Genomic DNA, 25,404 nt, shown 5'->3' with positions numbered 1-25,404 from the left:
TACCTAAAAGGCTAAAACAGAGCTTTATCTACCAGGAAAAAAAAATCATAGTTTTCGGTGTCCATTGGTAGAATTTCATGTGATCAGATGGCCGAATTAACTACCGTATAGTTCCACTATTCGATACATCAAGTAAGGCACAAAGTTAATTGCCAAGATTATGGATATATTAAACTCCCAAACTAGGTTGTGATTGGATGAAAAGATAAATCAAAAGTAAAACTTTGAAACATTCATGATTGAATACTATAGGGGAGTATTTGTCTTTTTAAACAAGCACAAACCAACTGTATATAAACCCTATAGCAACATGTACAATAAACCTTCTCCAAGCTTTTTAAAAAAAATGAGATAAAGCAAACAAAAATATACATACACATATGCTCCTCTATGTAAAGCTAGCCTTCTAAAGCCTGGACCATCACATGGCTCACACAGTGAAGGCGAAATACAAGATAAAATACAAAACTAAGAAAAAGCTTGACTCAATCCAAAGATAGAATATACACATTCTTCAATATTCAAAAGACAAAATCATATATCTATATAGAGGATGTTTTACCATTTACCATATGTCATGACTACTTGTTGTTCTCTGGCTCTTCCTTTGCTCATACTCTGCATCATCTGTAGGCAACTCATAACGACAAACAGGACACGTGTTCCTCGTTCTCAGCCACGGTACAATGCATTCGCTATGGTACTTATGATTACAAGGCAATCGAACGGCTTTGCTCCCGACACTCATCTCATCTTTGCAAACCGCACAAACCGCACCTTCATCGTTCTCAACATCGAGCTCAACAATGGGAAGATCCTTGATGAAAGATTTGGAAGTTGGAGGTAAACGGAGATCGGTGATACCAGCTTCAGCAAACTGTTCAAACAACGTTTCATACTCGGTTGTATGAATGTAATCTTCATGATCACCAACGATATAAAGCTCTCTGTTTTCTACATCAAAGTTGATCTCTAGAGTATGAGAGTTCAGCAAAACTTCCCACCCGAGATTTCCCGAGCCTTCTGTTCTTTCCCCTGTAGCTAAATCTTCTAAAGAGATCATCGGTGAGATGGAGATCGAAACCGAGTTACTATCATCGATATCAGCTTCTGCAAAACCGGTTAGTATCTCCCTATCATCACCACCATCGACTTGTTCCCAATCGAATTCCTCAGCAGTAACTCCACGATCTTCTAACTGGAGTGAATCCCAACAAAGAGGGATAGTCACACTAACATCATCTTCTTCATCATATTCATCTTCTTCATTCAAATCAATCCCCCATATCTCCCTCTCAATCTCTGGGCCATAATCATTATCATCATCATCAGAACCTGATTCGACTGTGATTGACCTGATATCACTCCCCGCCGATGTGAAATCGCGAAACTCAGGCCCAGAATCCCTCCTCTCCACAAAGAAAGCGTCGTCATCAGGTTCATCAAATTCATCAAGGTTGTCAACATCAATATCACTATCATGACCTATATTCTCAGCAAAACCGCTTCCGGATTCCAACCCTAATTCCATAACGACGTCGCAATTTCCCTCTATAACACCCCGAGATTCCGTACTTTCGTTATGATCATCATCGATATCGTCATGAGACAGAGTTACCTGAGACTGCTCAACACGCTGGTGTGACAGATCCATGAACAAAGCTTAGCTTACGCCTGTAGAGAAGAAGATCAAAGACTGAATCGGAGACCAAATTCGTCGCCTGAGGCAACGGCGGAGGAAGAGTAATCGGTATCGGAGAAGTTGCGAGAAATTGAATCGAGGATCTGAGATTACCAATATGTCTCATGCGATGGTGTGAAAACATGAAAATCTCCGCCTTCAGTTTTTGATATTTTTTTTTTACTCCTTTTCTGTATTAAATTTAATTTACATGAATGTCACTCATTTAAATTTCAGTTTCTATTCGGCAATGACATTCTGTTTTTCAAATAAATTTTGTTTAGTTTTCAATGAATTTTACCGATATGGGCCGGTACAAGCCCAAACCAATTCGAAACCCCATTTAAAAAACAATGAAAATTTCTTCTGTTTTAATTGGTCCTTAATATTATTATACAACAAACAGACGGCTACTAGCTTTTGTCCTAGATCTGTCTAGTAGATTTGTTAAAGAGATAAACCATTAGCTTCTTTTTCATTCTAACGATGGCTTGCTATCCGATTAAAAACTGAAATTTAAATTTCGGTTGGTTTTTTGAAAAAATAATTGGGTTAACCTAGCAGGACTTGGTTTAAAATAGATCACCCAAACCAAATAAACAGAAGTGGAAAAAAAAAACAGAAAACTGAGGTTTGTACTCTTTGTACGGACGGGGAGTGGCAGCACCATCTTGGCCCAGTGGACGGCCCAAAATATACCATGCGTTATTTATTTTAATTCTTTCTTGTCAACATGTATCATGCTTTTATTATATTATGACTAGAAAAAGGAATTTATTTTTTTAGCGAGATACTTTTGGACCAACCAAAAAGGAGTATTATACGACACTTGTCGAGCACTCAATGGGCCGCGTCTTAATCGAGATCGCCATCAAATAAGAATGATACTATACTAATCTTTTTTAGAAAAAGAAAGAAAAAAAAGAAGAGAAGCCTAAGACCAGGCACGTGAGAGAAGCACGTCAGCGAAAACAGAGTGGGAACAGAACAAAAGAGAACACATCTTCTCTCTCTCTCTTTCTCTCTCTCTCTCTCTCTCTCTCTCTCTCTCTCTCTCTCTCTCTCTCTCTCTCTCTCTCTCTCTCTCTCTCTCTCTCTCTCTCTCTCTCTCTCTCTCTCTCTCTCTCTCTCTCTCTCTCTCTCTCTCTCTCTCATGGCATATAGTATTAATAACTCCACAGCTTTCGCATTCACGTATTATCAATGACCCATAAACCGACAGGTCACTCAAGAAAGGACAGCACATGCCCTCTCCTTCTATTCCCAACATAATTTATCTTATCTTCATTATCTCTTATTGACCTCATTACATAAAAAGTGGAGTAATTAATTAGAGCCTTTCCATTTGCACATTCTAATTTTCTCCACCTACACTCTTTTTTCTAATAAAATCATCGTCAACATTGACTATACGATAGACTTTTTTGTTTTCTTATCTTCAGTAAAACGGATGCTATTTTGTGAAAGTGGAAAGTGTTGAAAACATCATATATTTTAAATTTTACTCGAGAGAGAGCAAGCACATATTCGCAAGTGTGTGCTATTTATTCACTAAAGGACTAATAAAATAGTAATAATACATTCAAGAATAGGACCTACAAGATTACTTTACATCGAATTCCTAACCCCTGATATTGTTTGTCAGAGTGAAAACGTGGGACCCAATATGAGTAAATTTCACTCACGTGATACCATCACGAGAAAGTGACCGGTCGCCACCGCTTCTCTCTCTTACAAGCACGTGCCCTCACGTCTCTCCTCTCCTCTCATTTGCCCGTACAAAATATCTCACTTCCTTTTCCCAGTCCTATTCCCATACCTTCATTCAAAACGATTTTTCATATATATATATATATATAACTAATCTATATTGATCAATTTTGTGATATTGTCTTTAAATGTTTTACTATGACAGTGTGTTTCTTAGTCTCAACTCAAGTTTACTCAGTCTTCTATAGATTATATCTAAATTGATTATTTTCAACGGAGTTTTAATAGAATTACTTCATGAATAGAAAAGAAAAAAAAAAACAGAATCTGGAAAGTTAACGACAACGGTTGGAATTAAACGGCGTCACGAGTTTCAATAGTGCGGCGACTATATGGAGAGGTAGAAAGAGTGGGTCCCACCGCACGCGAGACGGAAGGCAGTGTGGCTGATTAACGGCAGGGAATGGGCACACGTGACCATGCTGCTCCTCTCGTCTCCCTTTCACCTTCCTTCTTTTGTTTCCTTTTTTAACAACAGTAAAACTATAACTTGTTTTATGAAGTATATTATTTTATTTTTTTTAAATATATTAAATTATATTTCAAAAACCTGTTTTCTTTACATGATCTTTAAAGAGACGAAAGAAATAAAAAACAGAACAACATCATTTTAACAAGAACTTAGTTTTGTGTCCTAATCCTTTAGCTGCGACTCGCAAACCACTAATCCTTTAATAATATGGAGTATATGGAGTATATTATTATATTCTTAACAATCGTTTGGATCTCTTATTTCATAAGTATAACACTCAACATTAAAATCTTATTTGGACGACATCACCATTTTTTTACAACTAATGTTTATGTATAAAAATATTTAACATTAACAATCGTAATATACTTATGTATGAATCTAATAACATGGTAAACGTCTGGAATTGATCCCCTCATACCAAAGTAAAGTCATCGTTCTTTCTTTCACATATAAAGGAATATTTTTTTGGGGAAAATGGTAATCTTTTTGATCAAAGATGTGATATGCTGGAAAAAAAGGTAGATGTTTAGCCGGTTTCTGATGCCAAGTGATCTTGAAAAAAGCTTTTACTACTTAAAGTTTCTCTTTATAATATCACAGTTTAACGACACGTAATTTTCAGAGTACATTCTCTTTGTTTCCCTTGATTACAAATCTTTTGTTTTTTAAACAGGTTTGTTCTGAGAGACTTTTTAATTATGAAATATATACTATTAAAAAAAAAAAAGAGTGAAAACGGGATAGCGTAAAAAATAAATGTGGGACCAGCAATAATCGAGAGGTGTGAGTTGGCCACGTGATGGATGGGAGGCTGAGGTAGGCAGCCAAAAGGTTTCTTATCACGTGATACGGCGCGATTTACGCGGCGCAACTGCCACGTGTCCTTCTCTGTCCACCCATTAGATCCAAGCTCGTAGGTTAACCTAATTTTATTTAATGCACCATTAGTTATTTGAGATAGTTATTTTAATCTCCTGTTTTACCATGGGACACATGATACATAAACTATTTGTTAACTGATCCCTAAGAGGATTCCTGTGCAATGTACAGAGGAATGTCCGTAATGCAAATACATTTGTTTTTTTTTTTATATCCAGCTTCTTATTCCTCTTTTTCATTTATTAAATTTATACTATATTATTAAGAAAAAAACAATGATTAGAGACAACTAATAGTCCTCTTTACAAGGAAACAAAGAAGAAATGAAGCCAGCTAATTCGGATGAGATGCTCTCCCATACACTCTTTTGTGTATGTAAAAGTTTCATAAATTGTTTTAAATTTTATTAACATTATGAAGAAAGCAAAAGTTTGATAAATTGTATTTGATTATATAAAAATCATTGTTAAGAGAAAAAAATTGTTAGCGTGTGCATGAACCTGGTGAGTCGTGATATGAGATCTCACATTGATTTTATTTCGAATTGGATCAGATTTGGTAATTAATGATTCAATAATGTAGCAAAGATTATGTATTATGTCTATTTTTGTTGTTAAAGTCATGTATTATCATTATCTATTTTAGTAGAGGAGCAAATTGTTTACTCTCTTCAAATAAATTCTGATTGTTTGCAACATAATCAATATAATTAGTTTTTACTAACTTTCACTTCAAAGTTCAAACATTTTTTAAGCTAAATCTTAATTTCCACCATTTTATATTTCTATTTATACAATCATTTGTACCCTTTATCTCTTAAGTACCATTTATTATTAGTCTACGATGCTTTTTACAAAGGCTAAATAATACATATAAAGCTTAATTTTTTTAATTATAATTGTTGTATGTATCTCACGAAAAGTTTCGAATATTGAGTGTCTCTGCCGTTGTTTTATGTGCAAAACTGCAGTGACACACATTTGATCGTAATATTAATATACAGATTTGTGTTGTTCGTGACACAAGTTACCCCAAAAAAACGTTAAATAGTGATTATTTAATTGTAGTTATTTTACTAAATATGTGAAAGAAGAACGAAGTACCAACCACTTCTCAAAACAAAGAACAAAGTACCAACCGAACCACGAATGGTTAAGGAGAAGTGGATAGGTCGGTTTTGTGGCCCATCAGCAAACAGTACCGAGTGAAGATGAGTTAATACTAAATTATCCCTGTTAGTTGTGTTCGAAAATCAATTTATGTCCTGACTCTTGAGATTCTACAGTATTTTTCTCACGTGAGTTGCAGAGTCAATTCACGCGGCCCCACTAGACCACGAAAATGACACCACACTAACATCGTCTTCTTCCCGTCTTTCACTTTTGAATTGACCATTTCTTTTTCTCTTCTGTTTTTGACCTTTTCCTTAATCCTTTTATTAATTTTTCATTCTACGTGTAAAATTTTTATTAGACACCATAGCATATTTAAATAATTTCATTCGTTTGGCCCAATCAATTTCTTGTTATTTAGAGAGAAACCGAATCTCAAATATAATACATTAATTCTTTAACTCAAGCTAAAAGCCTAAAACAATTCATCAAATAACCATGAGATTGCGAGTAATATAACAATTCATGTGTCATACATAGAAAAAAAGTAAAGAAAGAAAAAGCGTGTTTAGACACAACCTAACAACTCACGAGACAAAGTGGAGAGCATGTGGGGATGTGTTATTGTTTTTGCTCTTTCCCTATTTTGTATCATTTCCCTCTTCATGTGATCCAACACTATTTAGCTACAATTCCTCACCTCTTCAATTTATTATTTTCTATTTCCAATCATAGAAAAAAAAGTGTTGGGCATAAATTCATTTCTAGCTCGCACGCATCGATGGGACGGTAATTTAAACTCTGTTCTTATATATTTCGATCCATCATGATTTTTTGATGTTTCAGGTTTTAATAATTCAAAACCTTAAAACTTAACATACTCCGCCACAGGAATATTAAAATGTACTATTCGTTCAAATACAATTGGAATCTAAATATTTGAGTTTTCCGAATACGTAACTCAAACTTGCCCATATTAGATATTGTTAGTTTGGTAGATGCTAATTAAACATTTTTTATATATACGTAGTGTAAGTCGTCTATTTGGTTTACTTATATATACAAATTTCGAATAAAAGTTAGCTGTTATCTTAACAAGTGGCATTCAACTAAATTTAAAATGGGTTCAACTAAATCATATGATTAGGGTCTTGATTATGGGTTTTAGATAATTATTAATGGCATTGCACAAAGGAAGAGCTGTCTTTGTTCCACCTAATGTCACATTCATAGATCCCCACTCACACAAACACATAGACGCATACACGTAAACGATTATTCTTGTTCCCCTGCATACCATCATATTACACCGTTTACTAACTAATTCTTAATTTGATAACCATTTTCAGCTGACTCAACTAGCATTCTACCAGTTCCAAAGTTTAGCATCAAACTTCTCCAAAAGGAGGATATATAGAAGAAGAAGCAAATGCGTAATCATTTGAATTGCATGTGTATGAAATGGACACATGCATATATATGAGTTTGTGAAATGACGAATCAAAGTTAGATTCAGCGAATCACTCACTTATCACAATATATAGCAAGCTTAGTTTAGGCAGATCGTGTATCACAAAAATACTCAGTGATTTTGTTTCTCTTCATGATATTGTTTCCCTTTTCGTTTAAGTTTTGGTTTATCAAATTAATGAAATATGAGAATATACGAAGACTTCAATATCAAACACATGGACTTCTTACTTTACTGATTTTTATTTGGTTGCATTTTGCTTCCACGATAATAGTCGGGGTACTTTCCACAATATATAGTCAAATATGAGTGCATTGACACGCCAAAAGCATATATCGAATTGAAAATGTAAAGAAAATGTCACGAGCTGTTTGATTGGAATATGAAACTACGAATCCGTGAAGTTTTAGTGTCCGGCATCGCCATGATTGTGGCATATTATGATTTATGAAACATATGTTTGCATATGTATGCCTATAAATAGCTAAATCAGTAGCTGCATGTGAATTTCATTTGCCGACAACGAATATTGAAAAATGGCCATCAGTTGGTAGAGTGGATGAAAATAAATGGTAGCATATAATTATATAAGGAGAAATTAAATTAGCAAAGAAATTTTCCTTACATTCCCATATATATCGACGATGGAATTTTGTTCTCAACTTTATTCTGCAAAATTGATAGCTTTGATGATTATAAATAGTCGCTTTTTAGAGAAAGGAATTTTATAGAGTTGTTAATTCAGGACGATATGTGATTTATTTCCTAATTAATCATAATGTAATTAGAGTGGCCGGTGTATTTGTGTAAATATGTAATGATATACGTACGCAGACATAAATATTAAATTAAATAAAATATACTCCAAAAGTCAAAACTAAGTTAAAAAAAAAATCTAGTAAACCTATAATTTGAAAGGAAAAAAATACCTCAAAAGTCAAAACAAATAAATGAAATAGGAATTTTACATTTAAGCAAAAGTTTATTGGTAAAACATTTAAGCAAAAGTTATAGTATCTGTATACACTGCTAAGTAGGAAACTTACATTTAATCGATTACGCAGTGAGTTATAAATATGGAGTAGGATAAAACACTAAACAATTTAATGGGGATCGTCGAACACGATAAAAACAAAAGCGTACATCGATTAAACCAAAAACAAAACGAATAAATTATAATATATGTGCGTGACTGCGTGTGGTGTATTTTTTTTTGTTACTTTTTTTTTTTTTTAGCGCCGCTAAACGGATAAACCTCTGTTACGTTAGACTACAAAGCAGCAAACTAGACATCCACCACGTGACTCCGTTAAGAGTTAACGTCGTTTAAACGGAGTGTATCGCTGTTAAAACGGGGAGCGTTATAATGACTGTATAAAAGATTTCCGCCTTCTCATTTCCTCTCAAAACCGAGAGAGAAAGAGAGAGAGAAGAGAGAGAGATAGAGGGAGTGAGAGAGCTCTCTGGCTGATCTTTTTTTACCCGATCAGATCGAAGAGTTTTATCTCGAAATTCGAACTTTCTGTGTGGTTGCTCTGACCAAGAGATCCAAGCTTCACACAATTGTCGTTGATTCATTCTCGTAAAGGTAAATTTCGTTAATTTAGATTTAACTTGGATTCTAGTTTTTGGATCTCCATGCTCACGTGTTGACTTGAATTATGCGTAATTCGGTTGGTTTGAGCTAGAATTCTGCTGAATTATGATATGGTTTAACTTTTGAATTTCTCTGCAAATTTGATGACAGATCTATCGAATCCCAGAATTTGCTGATTACACGAGTTTCACGTCGAATTCTGGAGAATTGGCGAGGAAAACTTGCAGCGGAGGCTGGTTTTGGCTAAATCGACCAGGATTTTATCGAAATTCTAGGAGTTTTCTCGTGAAAAAGCGACTGAGAAAGCATAATTCAGCGACTTTCGAGCTCAATTCCTCTTCTACAAGGATCGGAGAAGGCGAATCTCGTGAATTAGCATACAGATCTGAGTTGGTAGCTACAGAATTCCGTCGAATTCCAGAGGAATCAAGCCAAAATTTTGCGAAGAAGTATCCGAGAAAGACGCAGAATCGTGATAATTCCCGCGCGCAGAGGATAATTCAAAATCAAGAACTGTCGAAGCTTCTGTTGATGGAACTTCCTCAACCTCGTCCCTTCAAAACCGAAGGTAACACTATTATCAGATATTACCAATTTTCCTATACCAAAAGATTTTGTTAATTTTCTTCAAGACTTGAATTAAAAAGGACGATTTTTTATTTTTATTTTTTACTTTTTTTATTTTCGTTTTTAATTTTGATTTTTAGAAGAATTTCCACAGGGAGAAAACCAACACATGATTTTTTATCGCTCTGCAGTCATTCAACCGTCCAGCCAGATCCAAAGCCAACACCTTCTTCTCAAGGTATTTACCCTTTTACCCCCTTTCACATTATTATTATTATTTTTTCATTAAAAGATTCTCTTAAAGGCGTCACGTTTTTTCCGCGCGTGCATCTGATCTGACCTTTAAGAGGAATCATGGATCAAAATGTTGCCATCTGATTGGGCCCTAATGGTCCCAACTCTGTTTAAAGCCCAGGAAAATACGGGACCGTTCATGGGGATACACATGTCGAAAAGCTTGCTGCCTTCGAATAATTTTATAAATATCTTTCAACGCTCATGATGACGGTTCACAATCCACATACATATCATTTCTCGATAGCTCAATATGTATAAGAAGATGGGATTTTAATATACTTTATTGTTGTTTGCTTTAGAACCTGACAAGATACGAAATTATTAATCAAAACGTTTTGTAATTTACTAAACTCGTACAACTTTATATAATTAGAGAACGAGTGTGTGTATACGTACAGTAAATGAGACTAATGAGTATGATATATACTTATGGTTTACAGAAATTTTGATGAAATGTGGAGCAGGTAGCTACTTGAAAACCCATGATTTTCTTCAACCGTTAGAATGTGTTGGTGCTAAAGAAGAGGCAAGTAGGATCAACACTACAACTACAGCGTCCGAGAAACCACCGCCGCCTGCACCACTGCAGCATGTGCTTCCCGGTGGTATAGGGACTTACACAATCAGCCCCATTCCTTACTTTCATCATCATCATCATCATCAGAGAATTCCTAAGCCGGAGTTGTCACCACCGATGATGTTCACTGCTGGTGCGCAAGGGAGTGGTGGTAACGAGAGAAACGTTGTGGACGAGAATTCAAACTCTAATTGTAGCTCGTACGCTGCTGCAGCAAGCGGGTTTACTCTGTGGGATGAATCTCGTTCTGGGAAGAAGGGACAGACAAGGAAGGAGAATAATGTTGGGGAGAGAGCAAACATCAGAGGTAACAAGAAAAGTTGAATCTTGATCTTAATTAGACTAGCTTGCATAGAAACCGCATGAAATGATGGAAATACGTTTTTTGAATGTATAGCTGATGTTGCAACAACTATGGGACAGTGGCCAGTAGTGGAACGACAGTCCCAATCTTTGACAAATAACCATTTGAGCGGTTTCAGTTCTCGCTCTTCCTCTCAGTCAGTCTCTTCTCTCTTCTTTTCCCTGATAATCGGTTTATGGACTTCAAAAGGCTGATATAAGGTCTTACTTTGGTTGCAGAGGGTCTGGACTAAAGAGCCAGAGCTTCATGGACATGATAAGATCAGCGAAAGGAAGTTCACAGGACGATGATCTAGATGATGAAGAAGATTTCATCATGAAGAAAGAAAGCTCATCCACTAGCCAGAGCCAGAGAGGTTTGTGTTTTCGGAGATGTCAGCTTTGCGTTTACTAAACCGTTACAGCTTCAGATCTGATTGATTGGTTCCTTACAGTGGATTTGAGAGTAAAAGCAGACGTGAGAGGCTCTGGTAACGATCAAAAGCTGAACACGCCTAGGTCCAAACATTCTGCTACAGAGCAACGAAGGAGGAGCAAGATCAATGATAGGTAAGTCGTGAATATGTAATGTACGTATTTATAGATATGAAATGTAGCAAAAGCCTATATTGGTTATAAAGTATATCCGGGAGGAGAGGCTGATCAAACATTGTTAATGGATCTCTCTGCAGATTTCAAATGTTGAGACAACTGATACCTAACAGCGACCAAAAGCGGGACAAGGCCTCCTTCTTACTAGAGGTCTAACTATTATTTTTTTGCCAAATTTCCTGTAGCGGTAGATTCAGTCCCATCTTTTCCTAACATCCAAAATATTCTTCTTGAACCACATTTCAGGTTATCGAGTATATTCAATTCTTACAGGAGAAAGCAAATAAGTATGAGACCCCTTACCAGGGATGGAATCACGAACCTGCGAAGCTATTGAACTGGGTATATATAATCTCACGACTCACATTTTCCATCCATACTTGGTTCTTTTTCTTCCTGGTTTGAAACTGATAAAAAAAAAAGACAAATCTTGTAATGTTAATCCGTGTGTGATCAATTTACATTACAGCAGAGAAACAATCAACAGCTAGTACCTGAAGGAACCGTTGCTTTTGCTCCTAAGTTGGAAGAAGAGAAGAGCAACATTCCGGTTTCAGCCCTTGCAACAGCACAAGGCGGAACTATTGATCAATCAGAAACATTGAACCGAGCAATGCCAACGACCACTCCATTTCCTATGTCAGTTCAAAGCAACAGTTTATTCTCTCCTGTAATTGCGGGTAACCCCGTAACTCAGTTCCACACAAGAGTCGCATCATCTGAAACCGTAGAGCCTAGCCCGAGTTCTCGGAGTCTGACTCAGCCATTGAAAGAAGAAGGAGAAGAAGAAGATGAGGAAGTTCATGAGGGTAACATCAGTATATCAAGTGTTTACTCACAAGGGTAAAACCAAAACATTTCCGCTCTTTTGATCTTGTAACAGTTTTTTTTTTGATCTTGTAACAGTTCAAATTAAAAAAGTAAAAAACTTTTTGTTTTGCTTTGCGGAGCAGGTTAGTGAAAACACTAAGAGAAGCACTGGAGAATTCAGGAGTGGACTTGACGAAAGCAAGCATCTCCGTTGAAATCGAGCTTGCTAAACAATCCTCTTCCTTCAAGGTTCTTTTTTCTTTTCTTTACGATTTGATATAAATTTAAACACATCGAATTAAATTTATATATATAGTGTGTGTTTTTTTTTTTTGGGTAAAATATATAGTGAGTGTTGTCCCTGATAGTTTTTAGTTTTGGTTACTACTGATAGGATCATGAAGTTCGTGAACCGATTTCTCGATCCGGAAACGACGACGTAAGGCAAACTCGGAAACCAAAACGGCTCAAGACGAACAATAGAAGTTAATATTTTGAGACCCAAGACTAGTGAGACACACGGTTCTGCTAACCGCATTTTAGACTGTAATCACAAATCTTCTGTGGGATTTTGTTTTTGCTTTTGAGGAATATCATTAAGGGGAAGGCTTATCCATGTTTTCTGGACGCTTCCTCTGATTAGTGAAGTCACTCTTCACTCTATTATAAAGTCATCATCTCACATTTTTTAGCAATTTTTGTATCTTACCTCTTTTTTTTTTTTGGATATTGGTTTCAAAAGTGATATTTATCTAAGCGTTATCTTTTGTATCGATTATTGAATGAACGACTGAGATAACACGTTTATTAAAACGACCGCACATTGCCAACGACGGAAGAAATTCACGTTAGGACCTTGTATTATATAAATTTGTAAACTATGGGTGCCTGTATTTCATTTTCGATAAGAATTTTACCCAATGGTGATTCCATGATCAGGAAAATCCATTCGGCGACTTATACATGGTTCTAATTTCTCATCCTCCAAGCTTAAAGAAACAGCATTTTGTAAACTTAAGGGAACATTCGTCAACAAAAACTTAAAAGGGAACAGAAAGAAGGATATATACTGTAAAGGAAATAATTCAAAAATCTTGGGTCAGTGAAGACAACAGTGAGAAAAGTGAGGGTATATTGGTCATTTTATGTTGGTGGTTTCAGATGAACGTTGGAAAAAAAATTGAGATCCAAAAGCTCGCACTCGAAGAAGAACGATTTGAAAGGAAAAAAATCTAAGTCTTCTGTGTGTGTTTCTCTCTCTCGCTTATCAGACTCTGGTCTCGAAGACTAATAACTGAAGCAGATCTATTCAGAAAAAGGAGAGATGTATGAGCAGCAACAGCATTTCGTGGATTTGCAAAGCGATTCTGGATTCGGGGATGATAGCTCGTGGCTCGCCGGTGATGACGATCTCCGATTATCTCCTCACCAATCTGTCGCCGCTACGAACTCCGGCAACGAGAATCTCGATCGGCGTCTTTTGAAAGATCTCGTTGAGATGGTTCCCCTCATCGAGCAATTCATGGTAATTTTCTCTACTTACCCCAACTCTCCAGGCCTTTTTGTCGAGTTATCAGAGCAGACTATGTTTGGAGCTCGAGGGGATTTGAGATGCGGTGATAGATTGCACGGAATTTCGAAATTTTGTTGGTGTTTTCAATCGACTGGGTGGAGAAACTTGCAGGAATTTATGAACTTTCGATAGATTTGGGAAATTTTAGATATAACTAAATGTTAGAGAAATCGATGGTAGTTTGGACTTAATAGAATTGAAATTTCTGAAAGATAAGATTGCAGGTTGGAATTTAATATTTTTCTTCTCATTGAACGCAATTAGGAACACAAAGAAAAGAGTTCGTTTAAGCGGCGTGGTTCCATGATCTACACTAAGATGCCTTCCCGAGAATCATTGTCCAGAAGGGTGAGTTGTTTGTTTCGATCTATCATCTCATTGTGGTATTTTCTAGTTAGGTTGCAACTTGGAATTTCACTGGTAATTACTTTAGATGGAATGGGGCTAGTGTTTCTTCTCTTTTCCTTTTTGGGTATGAGCTGATATCAGCTTGGCCTCATGGCTTGATAACATTTTGTAAAGGTTATAGTTGTCTTTAATTATTATATGTAGTAAATGTTGTTGTAATAATAGGTTCCTTTTTGTCTTCAGACTTGGTTAAAGAACTTCAATGGGTGGGTTGGGTTTTAATTTCCCTCATTTATCAGATCTATCTCAAGTGGACTTGTTTGTTTTGGGTTCTGCTGTATCAATTGTTAACTTGTTTTTGCATTTTCTCGGTGTAAAGGGAAGAAATGCTTCTCAAACAGTACCAGGAAGAAAGAAGAGAGATGCAGAAGGAAATAACGATGTTGTGAACGATACTAGGGAAGATGGTGAAAACGCCAAGGGTTTGGCTGGCGCAGAAAAGGAAGAACTAACCAAACTTAGAGAGCAAGTGAATGACTTGCAGACAAAATTATCAGAGAAAGACGAGGTTTTAAAGTCCATGGAAATATCAAAGATTCATGTAAACGAGATACAGGAAAAGCTTGAAGAAACAAAACGCTTGGTTGCTGAAAAGGAGATGTTGATCAAGTCTATGCAGTTACAATTATCAGACACAAAGGTAAACCTTTTCCTCTTATGCGTCTTCAGTTGATCCCCCTGTGTCTGTGTGTTTCAAAGGCCGATGGTTTATTGTAAATCTGGTTTAGAAGAAAATAGATAATACACTTCTGCAAATAGGTCGGTTTTAGGAGATGCTAATGCTTTGACACCAATTCGTGGAGGCATACATATTTAAAGATTCCCTTTTTTTTAATATACCATCTTCAGATGTTAATAGCTTCTTTTCGCTATCTTCACTAGATCAAACTTGCAGATAAGCAAGCCGCTCTTGAGAAGACTCAATGGGAAGCAAAGACAACAGGAACGAGGGCAATCAAGCTTCAAGAACAGCTAAATGCTGTTGAAGGAGAAATCTCTTCATTCGCACGGGTATTTGAAACTTTGGCGAAAACAGAGTCCAAGAAACTCGACAGGGATTATGACGCAACCCCATATGAATTTGATCATCTTCCATATCTCGTAAGTCAAGAAACCACGACAATCATCTCCTCTCTTTCTTCATTTTAATTTAGGGGTCATATCTAATGCCTTTTGCAAATACGTTATAAACAGGACGATGTAGATGAAAGTGAACTACGGAAAATGGAAGAAGCAAGATTAGCATATGTTGCAGCTGTGACTACCGCAAAGGAACGAGAAGATGAGGAATCTCTGGCCATTGCTGCTAAAGCTCGAGCCTACTTGCAATCACTAGCCTTTAAATACTAATCATATTGATCATGCCTAAGGGTCAAGTGACATCCTTAATATTCATGTTTAACCAACTTTTGTTATAAACTCAAATCGTATTCGTATTTCGTATTTCGTATATAATTCGCACGTGCCGAAGAAATCATCCGTGTCAAATTCCGCGCCAAAGCGAATCAGTACGACGTCGTGTCATCTCATATCGAAAGTTTAAAATCGACTTATAAAACCCTTTTCTTCGACAACAAAACTAAATTCGACGACGATGACGGACATGAGTCGCTGCGGCGGAGACACTGTTGCGATATCCGTCCGTACACTCTCCGGGGAATCGACTATCGTTCCGATTTCCTCGGACGCGACGATTCACGAACTCAAGATTGCCTTACAATCCTCTTTCCCTCCCGCTTCTTCCTCTCCCAATTTCCATCTTTATTTCAAGGTAATGCTTATGCTCTACGCTCGACTCGTTATAGCTTTTCTGTTGGGCTTTTTGTATTTCTACATGTCTCAGGCCGTGTCTTTGTTTTAAAACGATTTCACATTCATCTTTTGAAATTTCGAATTTCTTGTTTCTCATTCACCGATTTCGAGTTTCGTTTTTTAAAATTAGCACTTCACGGGACGAATTGTGCTCTCTTATCCTTACCATCTAACGATTTTTGTTTTGGTTAGGGTACCAAATTGAGTTTGAACAGTAGAGTGGCTACCACTGCCATTAATGGCGGCGAATTCTTGGTTTTGGTTCCTTTTGTTAAGAAGGAACGTCCACAGACCTCAAAACCTGATTTATCAGAGCCTTCCTTGAGTTCAAGCTACTCAAATTCCTTGTATTCTGCAATGATTCGAGAATCTTCAACCTTGAATCGACCTGAGAATCAATCTGTTGGGGTGAAACGGAAACGGGATCAAGGAACGTGTCCAGTTGAATTCTTAAAGGGTGTTTTGGAGTCTGATTGTGATGGATTTAAGGGACAGAACAAAGAAAAGCTTGCTGAGGTTTTAAAGTCTAGGAATTGCTTGACATCCCCAGGTTTTGCAAAGTGTTTGATGTCAAGGGAAACAAGTAGCTATTCCTGTTCTTGTCCAGATTGGTTGAAATTGTCAATGGAGACATTCGTTTTTCTGAATCTTTTTTCATCTCTTATTGAATCACTTGGTGAAAGATTATACTTTACCCGCTTGGAGGAATCGCTTGCCCGGTTAGCAATGTCTGGAGTTCGTGTCAGTATAGAGGACGTAAAGAATCTCTCAATTATATGCCCCAAGGTGATTTTTCGATATATCTAGATACTCCTACTTATTCAGTGATATATATTTTTTTTTTTGGTATGTAGTGTAACCACAGTGGATTTTGTAGGTAGTAAAGGTTATCGCTGATGACTTTGAGTCTTTGAACTATGACAATGCTATAGTTATAGCTGATTTTCTGGAGAAAGATGGAGGTGAAAAATACGGAAAACCAGGTACAGTTTCAGATGAATATACTTACTTTCTTTATCCGAGCGGTTGTGACTTGTGAGTTATCTGTTACGACTAATAACTGTTAGCTTTTGTTTCAAATAATGGTTAAATAGGTCTGAAAAAAACTCCACTTGCAAAGGTCTTTAGCTTTATGAAAAAGCGGGAGACTTCTTTTAAGGCTGAATTGTGGGGGTCCATCAAATCGCTACTGGTATGTTTATTACTCCAAACCTATCAAAGTCACAGCTTAGGCGGTATTCCATTACTTTGGCTGTAGTATTATGTTTGTCTGAAGTATATTTCTGTGTAGGTAAAAAGTCGATGTAAGAAGGGAATTTCTGTTTCCTTGGAGGACATGCTTATATTCGCCAGGGAAGGTAAAGGTGTTGGTGGAAACGAAGCTAGACAGGCTGGAAAAGACAGTTTTCCTCACTCTGGCTCTCATTCATCCCGGACTTTGTGTCATGTAAGCGTATGTTCCAATGTTGACGCTGTAATTATTCCGTTATGCTCTAGTTTCAATTGAAATAGACTTTTCGAAATACACCTGTTCTAGATTTATAGTTCCTGAATGAATACCTTTTTATGTATGATTTTGGTTTTGTCCCTTTTGGACATCTTCTTACTGCATCATATGCAACAACATTCAGTGTTTTAGCATTCGTATAGTTTTTAAATGTTTTTATTTAATTAACAGGACAAAAATTCGTTGCTACCAGCGGAGATGGTTGAACATCTCAGGAATGGTTTTGGATCTAAAGGACAGGTACTTTAGTCTCCGTCTCACTCTTTTACTTTGCTCTCCTTTCGTTAAAGAACTTTAATTCTTTTCTGTTCTGTTGCAGATAGTTCACGTTGAAGATATCAATGCTAGAAAAGCTGTCTACGTCGAAATACCAGACGAGCTCTCAGAATTCACGAAGTCTGCCTTGAAACGAATTGGAATCAATACATTATACAGCCATCAGGTACCTTGTCTTGTAATGTATGTCTGTGTCGATGAATTTCAATCTTTGGCTTGATACCTTAAACCCTTTTTTTTTTATAATCAGGCTTCATCGATTTCAGCAGCCTTGTCTGGGAAGAATGTTGTGGTTGCAACTATGACTTCCAGTGGAAAATCTCTTTGCTATAACGTGCCAGTCTTTGAGGAATTGACCAAAGATACGGATGCGTGTGCCTTGTACTTATTTCCAACCAAGGTTTACTCAGCTTGTCTCTTTTCTAAAACTTTTTCTGTTTTGAATTTCAATAATTTTGGATATTCCTAGAATAGAAAGAGATTTACTTTTTGCTTGTACAGGCCTTAGCGCAGGATCAATTTAGAGCGTTGTCTGATTTAATAAAAGGATATGAAGCTAGCATACATATAGGGGTGTATGATGGTGATACTCCTCAAAAGGAGAGAACAAGGCTGAGGAATAACGGGAGACTGGTAATTTCGTACTTTCTTTCTTTTCCAACAGAATTAGTGATTTTTAACTTAAATCTAATAAGGATATAACAAGGCTGAGGAATAACGGTAGACTGGTGGTTTTTTTAAATATGCCTATCAAAAAAAGGTTGGCTTCAATTTTCTAAAAAATAGCCCTAAAACTAAATTTTCTCAAAAATAGCCTTAAAAATTAAATTTTATCACAAATAGCCCTAACACCTAATTTTTCTCAAAAATAGCCCTAAAATTAAATTTTCTAAAAATAGCCCTAAAGTACATATTTCACTAACTAGAGTTATTGAACTATATGACTGTAGCTGATCACAAATCCTGATATGTTACATATGTCAATCTTGCCTCCCCATGGACAATTCAGCCGGATTTTATCAAACCTTAAGTACATTGTAATCGATGAAGCCCATACTTACAAGGGAGCATTTGGCTGCCACACGGCCCTTATACTGAGAAGACTACGCCGCCTGTGCTCTCACGGTAACAATACGGATGATCCCATGGTCAAAACAGTAGTCTCCGTTACATATTTTGTATATATAGACTTTTAGTTGACCAAGCACATCTTAATTTCCAGTATATGGCGCCAATCCATCATTCATATTTTGTACTGCAACTTCTGCAAATCCTCGAGAACATTGCATGGTAGGCCTAGAGTACTCATGATTATCTGGATATATATCCGCTTATTTAAATCCATGCTACGGGATCAACACATGGCTTGGTGATGATGCAGGAGCTTGCAAACCTATCTGAGCTCGAGCTGATAGAAAATGATGGAAGTCCTTCCTCTCAAAAGCTTTTCGTCCTGTGGAATCCCACAATCTACCCAAGAAGTGTATGGTTCAGTATTCTAGATTTATTTGAACTAATTCTGAGACTTTAATTACTTCTTGTTTGTTTTTTATCTGTTGTATTACAGAAATCTGAAGATAGTTCGAAAGTGATGAGTGGTAATGGAGATGCTGCGGATACATCAAGGTATTTCTGGCCATTTGCTTTTTTTTTTTTTTTGTGTTTTGCTAGAAATCAAAATTTTATGGTCATAGCTAACATTAGATATATATTTCATTTCTTCTCAGCCCAGCTTCTGAAGTCTCACACCTTTTTGCAGAGATGGTTCAGCATGGCTTACGTTGCATTGCTTTCTGTCGGTCTCGCAAATTTTGCGAACTTGTTTTGTGTTTTACGTACGTCCTCTTTTAACTCGCTGATTAAATTTTCACTCTAGGCTTTGATTCTTTGACTATAAAAATGTTGAGAAAATTTTCACAAGTTTTCAAAAATAGCCTCTAAAAAACTAAATTTTCTCAAAAATAGCCCTTAAAAACTAATATTTCTCAAAAATAGCACTAAAACTATTTTTTCTCAAAATAGCACTAAAACTAAATTTTCTCAAAAATAGCACTAAAACTAATTTTTTTTCCAAAAAGAGCCCTGATTTTTCAATCGGACGAATTTTCAATCTACAATTTAGTTCTTTGACTAGAAAAATGTTGATGTAGTTAAAGATTTGCCAAATATGCTGTAGGCGTGAAATTCTCGCTAAGACTGCTCCTCACCTTGTTGAAGCCATATCTTCATATCGTGGAGGTTACATTGCCGAGGTAAATATCCTTTTTATGTGTCTGAACTTTAATGGTTGTAGATGGATATTTTTTAAACCAGATTAATAATTTACAGGATCGGAGGAAAATAGAGAGTGACTTATTCGGTGGAAAGCTTTGTGGTATTGCTGCAACAAACGCACTTGAGTTGGGGATTGACGTCGGTCACATAGACGTAACTTTGCATTTAGGTTTTCCAGGAAGTATTGCCAGGTAAATCAGTCTTTTGTACTTTTCCCTTTTAAAACTGAAGATTCTATAATAAGTTATAGCATAGCTTTCAATGACTCTGATCTCTTCTGAGTTTCAGTCTTTGGCAGCAAGCGGGTCGGTCTGGAAGACGAGAAAGGCCCTCTCTTGCCGTATATGTTGCCTTTGACGGTCCTCTTGACCAATACTTCATGAAATTCCCCAACAAGCTCTTCCGTAGCCCAATTGAGTGTTGCCATACTGATTCTCAAAATCAACAGGTTATTAATCTGTGATCGTAAAATTCTATTCTTGTTTAGACTCTAGCACTGTGACCAATACTGACGTACTTTGCTACTTTGCTTCTTGCAGGTACTTGAGCAGCATTTGGCCTGCGCTGCTCTTGAGCACCCATTGAGTTTGCAGTACGATGGAAAACACTTTGGTTCTGGCCTAAGCAACACTGTCGAATTGCTCAAGAAGAGAGGAGTCTTAAGTTTTGATCCTTCCCGTGATTCTTCTGCTAGAATATGGAACTATATTGGTCGAGAGGTATATCCGGCATTATACTCAAATTTACAACCCGAAAACCAAGTTTTTCCTTGCCTTAAAAAACCTTTGCTTGACGACTTTTTCCTCAGAAAAAGCCTACGCAGAGAGTCTCTATCCGGGCGATAGAGACAGAAAGATACAGAGTCATGGAAGAAAGAAGTAAGGATGTCCTCGAAGAAATAGAGGAAAGCAAAGCCTTTTTCCAGGTCTATGAAGGAGCTATTTACATGAACCAAGGAAGGACCTATCTGGTCACGAGTTTGGATACAAAAGAAAAGATAGCTTTGTGTAAATTAGCAAACGTGGATTACTACACGCGGCCTCGGGATTTCACTAATATCCATGTAACTGGTGGTAAAACTGTAAGTACTCTTGGGCTTAACCTTAACTGTGGTTCCCTTCTCTTGTGGTTTATAGTTCTTATTTCATTACCGTGTTCATGTTTCAGGCTTATGCTTTCAAGGCTGCTAAGAATCAACTTGATAAGACAACAGCACAAGCTCATACCTGTACGGTGACAACAAAATGGTTTGGATTTTACCGTATCCGGAAAAAAACAAATGTAGCATCTGATGTCGTTGATCTCTCACTCCCAAGTTACTCTTACCAATCACAGGTTTCTCTTCAACCTGCAGCCTCACACACATAAAAAGGGGTTCCCTATCCGGTTTCCTGTTTTTGGACTTTACGGTTTATGAAATTGATTTGGTTTCTGAATCGGTTAAGCCGGATTGGGAACTTGTACACATACACACACACACTTACACGTTTTCTGTTTCCGCTGTCATAGGCTGTGTGGATTCAAGTCCCAGAGTCGGTAAAATCAGCAGTGGAGAAAGATAACTTCCACGCTGGTTTACACGCCGCCTGTCACGCTCTTCTCCATGTTGTTCCACTGTACGTACTACTATGCATTTTCTATCTTTTTTTCTTTCTTCCTCGACGTTGCAGATTGTAAAACTTCTTTAAACATTGTTTTTTTTTGGTTATTTTCTTGATGGTGCTTTCTCTGGCTAGATACGTGCGTTGTAACTATTCAGACTTAGCTCCGGAATGTGCAAATCCGAATGAAACAAGCTATTTTCCGGCAAGAATCTTACTATACGATCGTCATCCTGGAGGAACCGGCATATCCGCGCAGGTAAATGGAAAGAAACTCCATTTTGAAAAATGTGAGAGTTGTTTTCTGTGTGTTGAATTTTGGATAATACATCATAGTAATTTCTGAATACTAAATTATTTGTTGGCACGCAGATCCGTCCTTTCTTCACTGAGCTTTTAGAAAGTTCCCTTGATCTCTTAACGTCTTGCTGCTGCTCGGCTGAAACCGGTTGCCCAAGTTGCGCTCAGAGTTTTGCTTGCCACAACGAGCTCATACATAAGGATGCAGCAATCATGATCATTAAGGTTAAAAAAAAACTACATAACTTTCTCACTTTTTTTTAATATTTATTATTGATTACCAACTTTTGGTTATTTTAATACATAAAAGAGTGATCATATATTAAATATGATGATTTTAGGGCGTTTTGGAAGCGGAAAAATCACATTTTCAAGATGGAACTTGAAGCAAAGCTTTACAATGATGAGACCTTCTCAAACACTGTAAACGTGAGTGGACTTGTTGAGTAGCTAAACTTTTTTCATTCTTACTACAAAAGAAATGTAGCTGATTTTTTACTTCAAGGTTAAATAGATTTGATAGAGAAACTGCTACTTGCAGAAAAAGCAGAAGACGTTACTTAATTGAATTAACGTTGCTATCTCTTTAATACCGTTTAACACCACCGGTATGTTCTGGGCTTGTGCCATGTAATATGGTTATACTGAGATCGCAATCTGGCCAAAGAACTGAAATCACTAGACGGACCTTTGGAACTGAATGTAAAAATTATTAGTGTTCTGGTTTGATTTTCGATTTAAAAGAAAACTAAACGAAGTGAAAGTAAATCTTCGTATATATCTGTTTGAAACAGATTTTTCTTAGGTGTTCTTTATTAATTATGCCAATAAAAAAAAGTTTGGTTTTAATTTTCTCAAAAATAGCCCTAGAAATTAATTTTTCTCAAAAATAGCCTTAAAAAATTAAAATTTCTTAAAACTAGCCCTAAAACGAAACTTTTTCTCAAAAATAGCCCTGAAAAAAATATATTTTCTCAAAAATAGCCCTAGAAATTAATTTTTCTCAAAAATAGCCTTAAAAAATTAAAATTTCTTAAAAATAGCCCTAAAACGAAAATTTCTCAAAAATAGCCCTGAAAAACATTTCTCAAAAATAGCCCTAAAAACGAAATTTCTCGAAAATAGCCCTGAAAATTAAATATTTTCTCAAAAATAGTCCTAAAAACGAAATTTTCTCAAAATAGCCCTAAAACTAAATTTTCTCAGAAACGAAATAAGTTATCTAGAAATGTTTCAATAATTTTCTCAAAATAGCCCTAAAAATAAGTTATCTTTTCATTTTATTTACATCTGAAAAGATTCTACAGTGAAAAAACGGAGAAAGAAAAAGAAGATAAAAGATTCTAATCATCTGTTTGGATGTGGCGAGTAAACCATTTTAAGAGATTCTCCGGCGACTAGCGATGGTTGGGTGGGCGATAGCGCTACACGGCGGAGCCGGAGATATTCCGATTGACCTTCCGGACGAGCGGCGTATCCCTCGCGAGAACGCTCTTCGTTACTGTCTCGATCTCGGCGTTTCCGCCCTCAAATCCGGCAAGCCTCCCTTGGACGTCGCCGAACTCGTCGTACGCCTCTCTCTCTTTCTCTCTCGATCGATCGGATTCTTTGTGATTCATTTCATCATTTCGTTTGTAACAATCCATCTTAGGAAAATTTCTAAAAGTAATCCCAAATTTTCAAAATCAAGACGATCACAATTTCTAGAATAATCCATTTAATTATCTATTTTTATATGGAAATAGTCTCAAAGAAACCAATGGGTATGCGTTTCGAGTCATCACTACACTCAAGCTTGAAAATTCTGATTTCTGAGTTATCAATTTTTTAGGATTTTTGCTTCTATGAATGATTGATCACTCTTATGAAATTTTGATTTCTGAGTTATCACTCTTTTGGTTAATTATACCTATGTTGTTGTTCAGGTTCGTGAATTAGAGAACCACCCAGACTTCAATGCGGGTAAAGGATCAGTGTTAACAACGCAAGGCACTGTTGAAATGGAAGCTTCCATTATGGACGGGAAAACGAAAAGATGTGGAGCGGTCTCAGGCTTGACCACTGTCCTCAATCCCATCTCCTTAGCTCGACTCGTCATGGAAAAAACTCCTCACATCTATCTTGCCTTCGATGCTGCAGAAGCTTTCGCTAGAGCTCACGTCAGTGTCAAGTGATCCTACTTTTTTTCCCTTCTTTGATTTCTACTCATGTTTTCTGCTAAAGCTTTCTCTAGATTGTTTTGGTTTTCTAGGGCATTGAGACGGTCGAATCGAGCCATTTCATAACTCCTCAAAACATTGCAAGGCTAAAACAGGCCAAAGAGTTTAATCGAGTCCAGGTAAAAATATGTTATTTGAGGTTTGTGTTTGTCTTCTTGAGAGACCTATTCAAGCTCCCTTTTTTCCGTGTTGTGTTTGTAAAAACGCTTTGGATTCTTCAAAATACAGTTGGATTACACAAACCCCACCACGAAAGAAGCGGAAAATTGTGGTGACAGTCAAATAGGAACGGTCGGATGTGTAGCCGTGGACAGCTCCGGAAATCTGGCTTCAGCTACATCAACGGGCGGTTATGTCAACAAAATGGTTGGCAGAATCGGGGATACACCGGTGATTGGTGCAGGAACATACGCTAACCACCTTTGTGCCGTCTCAGCCACGGGTAAAGGAGAAGAGATTATCCGTGGAACCGTGGCTAGAGACGTTGCTGCACTCATGGAGTATAAAGGCTTGTCTTTGACCGAGGCTGCAGCTTATGCCGTTGACCAATCCGGACCCAGAGGAACCTGTGGACTCGTTGCTGTCTCGGCCAATGGTGAAGTCGCAATGCCGTTTAACACCACCGGTATGTTCAGGGCTTGTGCCATGGAAGATGGTTACACTGAGATCGCAATCTGGCCAAAGAACTGAAATCACTTGACGGACCTTTGGAACTGAATGTGAAAATTATTAGTGTTTTCTAGTTTAATTTTCGATTTTAAAGAAAAATAAACAAAGTGAATGTAAATCTTAGTACTGTATATATCGGTTTGAAACATGTTTTTCACAGGTGCTTCCTTTATTAATTATGCCTATCAAAAAAGCTTTGGCTTTCTTTTCGTCATTTTCAGTCAGATATAATTCAATACTTAAGATGCAAGAGAACAAAGTATCTTACTCGGTCAATAGTGCTATTTCTAGTAATGTGACGATGACGACCATAAAATTTAGTGCTATTTTTGTAATGTGACGACCTTATATTTCAGTGCTATTTTAGTGATATTTTAGTGCTATTTTTGTAATGTGACGACCGTAAAATTTAGTGCTACTTTAGTGATACTTAGTGCTATTTTTGTGATGTGACGACCTTATATTTTAATGCTATTTTAGTGATATTTGTGTGCTATTTTTGTAATGTGACGACCATAAAATTTAGTGCTACTTTAGTGATATTTTAGTGCTATTTTTGTAATGTGATGACCATA

General features: G+C 36.8%; 5 protein-coding genes across 8 annotated transcripts; 4 read left to right on the top strand and 1 right to left on the bottom strand.

Annotated features, from left to right (window-relative positions):
* Window positions 1-313: 313 nt before the first annotated feature.
* On the bottom strand, window positions 314-1,862 carry LOC18018305 (E3 ubiquitin-protein ligase CIP8). The gene has a single exon (XM_006399238.2). The coding sequence runs from the start codon at window positions 1,652-1,654 to the stop codon at window positions 566-568; it is 1,089 nt and encodes a 362-aa protein (XP_006399301.1). The 5' UTR covers window positions 1,655-1,862; the 3' UTR covers window positions 314-565.
* Window positions 1,863-8,779: 6,917 nt separating this feature from the next.
* On the top strand, window positions 8,780-12,942 carry LOC18018304 (transcription factor BIM1). Of its 4 annotated transcripts, none has more exons than XM_024156231.1 (12): window positions 8,780-8,976; window positions 9,136-9,553; window positions 9,707-9,790; window positions 10,314-10,733; window positions 10,824-10,926; window positions 11,009-11,145; window positions 11,224-11,338; window positions 11,461-11,530; window positions 11,627-11,722; window positions 11,853-12,223; window positions 12,334-12,439; window positions 12,585-12,942. In XM_024156231.1, the coding sequence occupies exons 2-12, from the start codon at window positions 9,517-9,519 to the stop codon at window positions 12,678-12,680; spliced, it is 1,635 nt and encodes a 544-aa protein (XP_024011999.1). In that variant the 5' UTR covers window positions 8,780-8,976; window positions 9,136-9,516; the 3' UTR covers window positions 12,681-12,942. The 4 variants fall into 4 exon arrangements, with proteins under 4 accessions (XP_024011999.1, XP_006399300.1, XP_024012000.1 ...); XM_006399237.2 differs by having other exon boundaries at window positions 11,850-12,223; XM_024156232.1 differs by having other exon boundaries at window positions 8,810-8,976; window positions 9,744-9,790; window positions 11,850-12,223.
* A 415-nt stretch (window positions 12,943-13,357) lies between these two features.
* LOC18018303 (protein MICROTUBULE BINDING PROTEIN 2C) lies at window positions 13,358-15,636 on the top strand. Its single transcript, XM_006399235.2, has 5 exons — window positions 13,358-13,715; window positions 14,028-14,111; window positions 14,491-14,811; window positions 15,054-15,272; window positions 15,366-15,636. The coding sequence occupies exons 1-5, from the start codon at window positions 13,515-13,517 to the stop codon at window positions 15,519-15,521; spliced, it is 981 nt and encodes a 326-aa protein (XP_006399298.1). The 5' UTR covers window positions 13,358-13,514; the 3' UTR covers window positions 15,522-15,636.
* A 129-nt stretch (window positions 15,637-15,765) lies between these two features.
* On the top strand, window positions 15,766-22,487 carry LOC18018302 (uncharacterized ATP-dependent helicase YprA). The gene is made up of 24 exons (XM_024156337.1): window positions 15,766-15,942; window positions 16,176-16,769; window positions 16,861-16,966; window positions 17,078-17,175; window positions 17,275-17,430; window positions 17,662-17,730; window positions 17,810-17,932; window positions 18,017-18,166; window positions 18,268-18,399; window positions 18,717-18,891; window positions 18,989-19,056; window positions 19,148-19,249; window positions 19,334-19,392; window positions 19,494-19,601; window positions 19,943-20,018; window positions 20,095-20,231; window positions 20,329-20,488; window positions 20,580-20,759; window positions 20,849-21,121; window positions 21,208-21,375; window positions 21,550-21,656; window positions 21,777-21,900; window positions 22,014-22,166; window positions 22,283-22,487. The coding sequence occupies exons 1-24, from the start codon at window positions 15,766-15,768 to the stop codon at window positions 22,325-22,327; spliced, it is 3,540 nt and encodes a 1,179-aa protein (XP_024012105.1). The 3' UTR covers window positions 22,328-22,487.
* Window positions 22,488-23,229: 742 nt separating this feature from the next.
* Window positions 23,230-25,022, top strand: LOC18018301 (isoaspartyl peptidase/L-asparaginase 1). Its single transcript, XM_006399233.2, has 4 exons — window positions 23,230-23,509; window positions 23,867-24,100; window positions 24,193-24,279; window positions 24,389-25,022. Exons 1-4 carry the CDS (start codon window positions 23,345-23,347, stop codon window positions 24,848-24,850), a joined length of 948 nt encoding a protein of 315 aa, XP_006399296.1. The 5' UTR covers window positions 23,230-23,344; the 3' UTR covers window positions 24,851-25,022.
* Window positions 25,023-25,404: the final 382 nt, after the last annotated feature.

The sequence above is a fragment of the Eutrema salsugineum genome, unplaced genomic scaffold, assembly GCF_000478725.1.
Source record: "Eutrema salsugineum unplaced genomic scaffold, Eutsalg1_0 scaffold_2, whole genome shotgun sequence".
In the NCBI taxonomy this organism is placed as follows: domain Eukaryota; kingdom Viridiplantae; phylum Streptophyta; class Magnoliopsida; order Brassicales; family Brassicaceae; genus Eutrema; species Eutrema salsugineum.
Note: the sequence above shows the minus strand (reverse complement) of the source record. Positions and strands in the feature narration are given on the sequence as shown.

Bases quoted from the DNA above. Each gene is read 5' to 3' on its own strand.
- LOC18018303 (XM_006399235.2), top strand. From the start codon at position 13,515: ATGTATGAGCAGCAACAGCATTTCGTGGATTTGCAAAGCGATTCTGGA. The intron at 14,112-14,490 runs GTGAGTTGTTTG...CTCGGTGTAAAG, and splicing joins GAGAATCATTGTCCAGAAGG to GGAAGAAATGCTTCTCAAAC. The intron at 14,812-15,053 runs GTAAACCTTTTC...TATCTTCACTAG, and splicing joins TACAATTATCAGACACAAAG to ATCAAACTTGCAGATAAGCA.
- LOC18018304 (XM_006399237.2), top strand. From the start codon at position 9,517: ATGGAACTTCCTCAACCTCGTCCCTTCAAAACCGAAG. The intron at 9,554-9,706 runs GTAACACTATTA...GAATTTCCACAG, and splicing joins TCGTCCCTTCAAAACCGAAG to GGAGAAAACCAACACATGAT. The intron at 11,723-11,849 runs GTATATATAATC...TTTACATTACAG, and splicing joins CTGCGAAGCTATTGAACTGG to CAGAGAAACAATCAACAGCT.
- LOC18018301 (XM_006399233.2), top strand. From the start codon at position 23,345: ATGGTTGGGTGGGCGATAGCGCTACACGGCGGAGCCGGAGATATTCCG. The intron at 23,510-23,866 runs GTACGCCTCTCT...GTTGTTGTTCAG, and splicing joins TGGACGTCGCCGAACTCGTC to GTTCGTGAATTAGAGAACCA. The intron at 24,280-24,388 runs GTAAAAATATGT...TTCAAAATACAG, and splicing joins AAGAGTTTAATCGAGTCCAG to TTGGATTACACAAACCCCAC.
- LOC18018302 (XM_024156337.1), top strand. From the start codon at position 15,766: ATGACGGACATGAGTCGCTGCGGCGGAGACACTGTTGCGATATCCGTC. The intron at 17,176-17,274 runs GTATGTTTATTA...ATTTCTGTGTAG, and splicing joins GGTCCATCAAATCGCTACTG to GTAAAAAGTCGATGTAAGAA. The intron at 20,019-20,094 runs GTAAATATCCTT...AATAATTTACAG, and splicing joins GTGGAGGTTACATTGCCGAG to GATCGGAGGAAAATAGAGAG.
- LOC18018305 (XM_006399238.2), bottom strand. From the start codon at position 1,654: ATGGATCTGTCACACCAGCGTGTTGAGCAGTCTCAGGTAACTCTGTCT.